At 52.3% G+C, this 7,537-nt stretch overlaps 1 protein-coding gene across 1 annotated transcript; it reads left to right on the forward strand.

Annotated features, from left to right (window-relative positions):
- The first annotated feature begins 231 nt into the window (after positions 1–231).
- On the forward strand, positions 232–7,297 carry PPM1M (protein phosphatase, Mg2+/Mn2+ dependent 1M). The gene is made up of 9 exons (XM_033517534.1): positions 232–1,142; positions 1,759–2,013; positions 2,427–2,539; positions 3,493–3,577; positions 3,897–4,015; positions 4,399–4,462; positions 5,301–5,408; positions 5,590–5,738; positions 6,014–7,297. The coding sequence occupies exons 1-9, from the start codon at positions 924–926 to the stop codon at positions 6,156–6,158; spliced, it is 1,257 nt and encodes a 418-aa protein (XP_033373425.1). The 5' UTR covers positions 232–923; the 3' UTR covers positions 6,159–7,297.
- The last annotated feature ends 240 nt before the right edge of the window (positions 7,298–7,537 follow it).

Below are 7,537 nucleotides of genomic sequence, written 5' to 3' on the forward strand. Positions count from 1 at the left end.
GGCGGCGGCGAGGAGGCCCCGCGGGGCGGGCGGGCCGTGAGGGGAGCCGGGCCCGAGCGGCCGCTGCCCTGGGGCGCGGGATATGCCGAGTGAGTGGGGCCGGCAGCGGGGCCGCTCCGGGAGGGGCTCCGGGCGGGGTTAGGGGCGCTCCTGGGGTGCTGATACCGGGAAATAGGGCTGGTTTAGGGGGTGTGGAGGATGCGGGACGGGCTTAGGGCACTCCTGGCATGGATCCGGGGCGGTCGCACCCGCCTGCCCTTGCTGCCCCCTCGGCTGCAGCCGCCCCTGCCCGGAGTGGCCGCCCGCAGGTACAGCTCGCCCTCCTGAACCTTCTGCGGGCGAGGAGAGAGCGGGTTCCTGCTCCTCAGGAGGTTTGAGTGGCGGTGAATCCTCCAGCCCCTCTCGGTTCCTGCCGGGGGCGGTGGAGACACCCCTGGCCACCCCTGCCAGCCGCAGGGCCCGTAGCAGGGCTGGGACAAGTGTCCGGGACAGCCCCGAGAGCAGCACCGCTCTTAACAGTGTCTTTGAAAAGGAAGGGGAAGACCACATTTTTCTTGGTTTGCTGTTTTAAATGGCAGAGGGGATGGATCAGGCAGAACTCCAGCCAGGAGCTGTCCCCACGTCCTGGCCAGAACCACATCACGACCCCACGGTGCTGGGATGGCACAGCGTGAAATGCGAGGAGAGCTCACTCCCATCCAGGGACAAACATTACCAAGGCTGGAAGGAAAAGCAAGGGTGGTGGTTCTGCAATGCACTGTGTCAACAAGGAAATGGCACGGTGTGGGCTGCTGACGAGGGCTGCCTGAGGCCAGGGTGCAGGTCTCTGTGTCCCCAGCTGGGCTTTTCCCTGCTGCACACCCTGATTTACTATTTCAGTCATCAGCAAAGAGATCCTTGAGTTTGAAAAGGGAGCAAGGAGGATGGGGCTGGAAAGGATGGGCAAGGTGCAGCTGTTTGCAGGGGCTGCAGAGCAGAGGTGCAGTGTGTCTCCACACCTTACCTGGAGTGTTTGCAGGGTTATCAATGCCGAGAAGTCAGAGTTCAATGAGGACCAGGCAGCCTGCTGTCAGATCTCTGTCCGGAGGAGAGAGCCAGGCCTGGAGGAAGATGAGGAATGGCTGATCCTGTGCTCCACGCAGGTATTGCCCCCAGGCAGGCTGTGCTCACCCTGCTGCCAGCCTTTTGCTGCCACCCAAGGGCGCAGGTTCAGGAAACAGGATTGCTCCATCAGTCCTACATGCCCACGTGCTGAAACCCTTCCTTAGATGTGTTCAGGTGACCAGTGTACTCTGTGGAAGGCAAATATGTAGCTCTGCTTGTAAATTTCTGCTTCCATGGCCCATGACTTGCAGCATTTGAGGTCATCCAAGGCCTTGGTGCCCTCAGTTTTCCTGTCTTCCCTGTGCTTTCAAGGGCCAGTGTGTCTTGCCATCACTTGGGCAGCAGCATGAGCTGGGCACACAGGATGCTCTCACCAGGTTCTGCCTCACTTCTTGTGAAATGGCCCCATCTCCCCTAATACAGCACACAAGTGTGTGTGGTGCAAATCCAGGTGCCCAAAGCTCAGATGATGGGTCTGGCAGAGCGGCATGTAGGCATCGCTTAAGTTTGAGCTACACAGGAGACTTACCAGTGGCAGGGAAGGGTAGCTGGGGTGGAAAAGTCAGGCAAAACACATACAGAGATATCCTGGCTATGAGCCTGCCATCTGTACAACCTCTTCAGCCCCTGTCTTGTCCCACTTCCCTACTGCAGTTTCTGACTGGTCACTACTGGGCGCTGTTTGATGGCCACGGTGGCCCAGACGCTGCCATCATTGCCTCCAACTATTTGCACTACTGCATCAAGCAGAAGCTGGAGGAGATTGTGGGAGGCATCACCGAGGCCCAGCCTCCCATGCACCTCAGCGGACGCTGTGTTTGTGACAGTGACCCCCAGTTTGTGGAGGAGAAGCACATCCACGCAGCAGACTTGGTGGTGGGAGCCCTGGAGAATGCCTTCCAGGAATGTGTGAGTACCCCATGCAGGGCACCAGTCCTGCTGGCCCAGGCAGCCACAGTCTGTCCTCCCCTGAGATCAGGCTGGGTCAGACCCCAAGGCCTGCCTCAGAGTTGTATGTTGGCAGTGCTGAGCCAGAGCACAGCTACAGTGGCCCTGTACAATTCAGTAGAGCACGAGAGTGATTGTTAACACACTCATACAGCACGTACAGGTCTGAGCTCTCCCCATCATCCTCCTAAAGCATCCATACTCCAGGAACAGCAGCTGTGTAGGCTGTACAGAAGCAACATTGTGTGTTTGCTGGTTTCCTTTGGCCCACCCACAGTCAGTTTTGGTTCTGGATTGCTGTTGGGAGGGATGAGACAGTGTGTAGAAGCAGCAGCCCAGATCACACCAGTCTCCAAAATTGTTGAAACCAACAGGATGAAGTCATTGGCCAGGAGATGGAAGCTACGAACCAGACAGGAGGTTGCACTGCTCTGGCTGCCCTTTATTTCCAGGGAAAGCTGTATGTGGCCAATGCTGGGGACAGCAGGTGAGTCATAATAAAAGGGAGAAGTTGCTGGGGATGAGAGCTGAGAGTTAAGCAAGTTTTCCAGCATCTTACTGTCCTGGTTTCTGCTGGGACAGAGTTTTAGAGAACACTGTTGAAAACCTAATGATGTTTAAGTTGTGTGAGCACTGCTCAGCAACAGTCAGGGACTTTTCAAGTTCTCACCCCACCAGCAAGGAAGTTTGGGGGCACAAGAAGCTGGGAGGGGACACAGATAGGACAGCTGACCCTAAATGACCCAAGGGATGTTGCAGACCACATGGCACCATGCCGAGTGTGTGAACTGAGGGGAAAGGTGGCCTGGGGCCACTGCTGGGGAAGTGGTTGGGCATCAATCAGCAGGTGGTGAGAACTGCACTGTGCATCAGTTGTTTTCTATATTCTAATTATTTTCTCATTGTGATTTTCCCTCCGTTTCTGTCCTAATAAACTTTCTTTCTCTCAACCCACAGATTTTACTTTCCTTTTTCCCAATTATCTGTCCCATCTCACTGGGTGGGGGGGAGTGAGGGAGTGGCTGTGTGGTATTTAGCTGCCAGGTTAAACCACCACTCATTAAATCCCGCAGTGCAGCCCAGCCATCCCCCCTACTGCCTGGCATGGGACCTGTTGGAAGAAAGGTGCTCTCATGCCTTCTGGAACAGTTTGGGGATTTCAAGGGACTAAAGCTGCCCAGACACAGCATTGGGGTGGTAATGCAGCAGTACACTCAGCCTGGCAGGTGTTTAAAAGTGAAGGGTGATTTCCCTCACTTGGCTGTGGCCCCCCATTCCTCTAACAGTGAGCTTGACCACTGTCAAACCAGGCAAGCACAGTTCTCTGCTGCAAGACTGCAATTGCAATGGAGTTATCTGACATGCAGTGGCATTTTTTAACAGTTTTGGGTGCACAGCTATTCTCTGGCCCAGCTGAGCTTTGCCTCTTCCCCCTTGTAGGGCAATTCTTGTCCTGAAGGACAACATTGTGCCCATGAGCAGCGAGTTCACCCCCGAGTCAGAGAGGCAGCGAATCCAGCACTTGGTGAGTGACTCCTTCCACACATCAGACAATCCAGCTGCAAGCATCCCACTGGGCCAGAGAGGGCTTGTGGCAAGAGGACCCCCAGCTTTCCTTGAAGGCCACTGTGTGGTCATGTCAGCTGGCAGCAGCCACGGAGGATGAGGTAGAAATTCAGCCACCAGTCTTTAGTATGAGAGATGTTCATGTCCTTATTGGAACATTCTTTCCCAAATCTCCATTCTGCTGCTGGGAGTACCAGTCCTGAGGCAGAAGCAAGTCTGGTGCCCTACTTGACTGGAGCAGAACCTGTCCATGTTCATCCCTCTGTTCCCTCCTACAGGCTTTCCTTTTCCCCAAGCTTCTGGATGGTGAATTCACCCGCTTTGAGTTTCCACGGAGGTTGAAGGGAGATGATGTGGGCCAGAAAGTCCTGTACCGGGATTACTTCATGGAGGGCTGGTGAGTCTCTTCTGCCTGAGGGCAAGGCTGCAGCACAGGGCAGCTTTACCTGCTCACACCAACAGGAAATGAAGGGAGAAGGGGCACATCCTGCTAGTCAGAGCAGCAGCACAATGGTAGGGAAGGATGCTGTGAGCAGCTCCCTCCAAAGGACCAGGGCCCTGGCAGGGTGGTTAGAAAATGGTCAGGATGGTCCTTGCGGCATCCACCGCAGTGGGGCTGGTGCAGGTACAAGCTGGGGAGGAAGGACAGAGTGAGGATCACCTTGTCCCATCCTCCATGAGCTCAGTGAACCACAAGGGTTCAGTCAGTCAGAGTGCTCTGGCTGGGTTGTACTATCAAGTCAGACAAATCCCAAACCAACAGTAAATTCTCTGTTCCAGGGGGTACAAGACGGTGGAGAAAGCTGATCTCAAGTATCCTCTTATCCATGGTCACGGGAAACAGGTAGCTTAATGCTTTACACACTGGGAAGGCACAGGCACACTTCTGGGGTCCTCAGTGTCCCTGTCACTCATGTCACACTCCAGGGCACTACAGCACACCTGGAGCTCTGGTGTTCTCCAGCACAGCACAGTCCCACAGCCCAGATACAGCAGCTTCCTTTGCTGCCTGGCTGGTGTAACCCAGAGCACCCTCCTCCAGAGTACAGCAGAGCAGACAGCAGCCCTGAGGGAACCTGCCCGTTTCTCATCTCCCCTTGCTCACAAGAACTTGATTCAGATGAGAACTTCATCAGCTCCCACTTGGGACTGTCTCCTTTAGCTCTAGTGCCTTTCCCACAAGCTGTCCTCAAGGAAAGGCTGACAAATGAGCCTGGAGAGGGAAGGAGGAGGGAGGGAGAAGCAGTGATTGCAGCCATCCAGCATCAGCCTGCTGGGGTTGAGCAGAAAGTCCCCTCACCTCCCCCAGCACTACAACCACATGCCACCCTGTTTACCGAGTCAGTGCAGAACCTCCTTTGCCAGGACATATGGACACCCCCAAACCAACCCAAATGTCTTTCTTGCCACCTTAAGCCAAGAGCAGATGCTACCACGGGCTCCTGATGTCTGCAGAATTACCCAGAGTGCATGTACTAACTCCAGAGCCGTTCACAGTCAGGCTGTTTCCACACTCCCATCAGGCTGTTGCTCCTGATCATTCCTCCACCTCCAAAGTCTCCAGAGGCTGCTCTGGGTGATGCTTGGAGAAAGGTCCTAAAGCAACAAGTCAGTCAGGACATCAGCCTTTAAAGGCACCACACCCCAATGTTTCAATCCTGTTTTGCTTTATTTGGGGCCAGGCTCGCTTGCTGGGGACTCTGGCTGTCTCTCGAGGCCTGGGGGATCATCAACTCAAGGTCATCGACACCAACATTGAAGTCAAACCCTTCCTCTCCTGCATTCCTAAGGTCAGTCACAGGAGGTGGGAATTAAACAAGCAGCTCCTCTGTAGCAGAGGAGAGACTTGGCAGGTCTTAGCATTTCTCCAAGCACCATGGTCCCAGTGTGTCATCTCTCAAGGGAAGTCTCATCTGCCTGAGCCCTCTGTTACATTGCAGGAATTTTCAGATTTACTCCTCTGCTTTTCAGGTGAGTGTATTTGACTTTGCTCTGCACGACATTAAGGAAGATGATGTCCTCATCATGGCAACTGATGGCCTTTGGGATGTCCTGTGCAACGACGAGGTGGCCCATGTGGTCAGGAGCTTCCTTGCAGAAAACAGGACAGATCCTCAAAGGTAATACCAGCTTTACCTTTGTTTTCCCTTCCAAAGAACCTGGTCAGACCTAAAGCAGGCTGTGATCCCACTGCTTCCAGGTCAGCTCTGGCATGACCACTCTTTTCTGTGATTTTGTAAATGGCCTGCTGATCTGTCCTCATCCTAAAGTAACAGTTATAAACCTGATGTCTTAAACAACCTTGTTACTTTGACAACATAAAGCCACATCTCAACATCGTACTTAAGGGGAATAGTTGTTGTATTAGCCCAACCTTGCATTTTTTTATCCACAGGTTTTCAGAACTGGCCAAGTGCTTGGTATGCAGAGCAAGGGGAAAGAAGACAGGCCACCAGTGGATGCTGGATGACAACCACGAGGCATCATATGATGACATCTCTCTATTTGTCATCCCTCTATACAACAGGGAAGAGGACTGACTGTCAGGATGACACACAGCATCCCTGTGTTCCCTTACTGAGGTGCCGTTCAGCATCAGCCTCAGACTAAGGATTTCTACTGCACACGTGTTCACTCTCTTCCAGCAAAAACATTTGCAGTGGAACCTGAAATGCACAGCCAGCACTTGGCACAGGATGAACAAGATTAGCTCCTTAACAACATGCAGGAGAAGCACAGTGGGCAACAAATCACTCCCCTTTCTCATTGTTGGACCAAGGAGAACCTGCAAAAGGGCCAAAGGGCACTTTTTCTTTGCGGTACAGTGACACTCAAATCCATATTTCTACTGATCCCTCTCCCTTTTAAATATTGAACAATAAGTATCAATTGAGATCCAGCCAGTCTGAAGAGCTGGCTTTTAATCAGACTTGAACTAAGCTGAACTGGATGCATAAGCTAAAGCATCTCTCGTATCCGTTTGCTGTAACCTGAGATGTGCTGAAAACCCGGGAGCTGCTGCCAAGCACAGCTGTGCCTGTGGCATTGGAATGCTGGAGCAGTAGCCCAGACCTCTTAAGACATTTGCCATTTGTAGGCAGCACCACCTCAAACCCAGAAGATGTAGCCAGGTGAAGCTTCACCCTGGTGTACAGAAGCGTCCTGTGCAATGATACGTGCCTTACTGTTATTTAACAACACTGAAGTGTATTAATAACACTGTGTACAGATTTCTAACAAATCTTAATCCACACTTGCTGACGCTTTCTCTATTCAGGTCATTTCTGACAGCAAAGCAGGTTTTGTAGCAGCAGCACTGATGAGAACCAAGGTGTTTCAGTGCATCAGCTGATTCAGTAGAAGAGCTCCAAGTAACATAAAACTGGTTTGTTGCAATTTGTCTGCAGTGCTGAATCTCAAGCACTTACTCCAGCAGAAAGATGGTGCAGTAGACATGCCAGAGTTGTCTTAAACTCTGAGGATCTGTTTCCCAACCTGTTTATTAGCCAAGCAAATTCAGGTCTGGACAAGCTTCCCATCTCCCCGAGTCCCCACTTTGGTTTTCATTATTCATTACACAGATTCCAGGATTCCAGAGAAGCAGCCAAACCCCAGTGTGTGTTTAAGTTCCGCAAGGATGGAAGTCCAAATAAAAGTACTTCTGTTTTTTTCCCATGCATCTTACTGTGGTGTTATTCGTGAGGGAATAACTGGGGATTTTACACAGACCTGGGCTGGAGGAAACCAGCCTCTGAAAAATCACTGGGGAATTTTTGCTTTTAATGTATCTTCGCTTGTCATCAGAATAAAAAACATTTCTCTCCAGCTTCACTTTCCCCCCAATCCTCTTGAGTTTGACCTGAAAACAATGCACATGAGGATTCACCCATGGTGATACTGCTACTGTCCCTTCAGTAGC

This window comes from Parus major, chromosome 12 (genome assembly GCF_001522545.3).
Source record: "Parus major isolate Abel chromosome 12, Parus_major1.1, whole genome shotgun sequence".
NCBI lineage: Eukaryota > Metazoa > Chordata > Aves > Passeriformes > Paridae > Parus > Parus major.

Excerpts from the sequence above, each read along its gene's own strand:
- PPM1M (XM_033517534.1), top strand. The coding sequence starts at position 924 with ATGGGGCTGGAAAGGATGGGCAAGGTGCAGCTGTTTGCAGGGGCTGCA. Across the intron at positions 1,143-1,758 it reads TGATCCTGTGCTCCACGCAG|TTTCTGACTGGTCACTACTG; the intron begins GTATTGCCCCCA and ends TCCCTACTGCAG. Across the intron at positions 4,016-4,398 it reads GATTACTTCATGGAGGGCTG|GGGGTACAAGACGGTGGAGA; the intron begins GTGAGTCTCTTC and ends TCTCTGTTCCAG.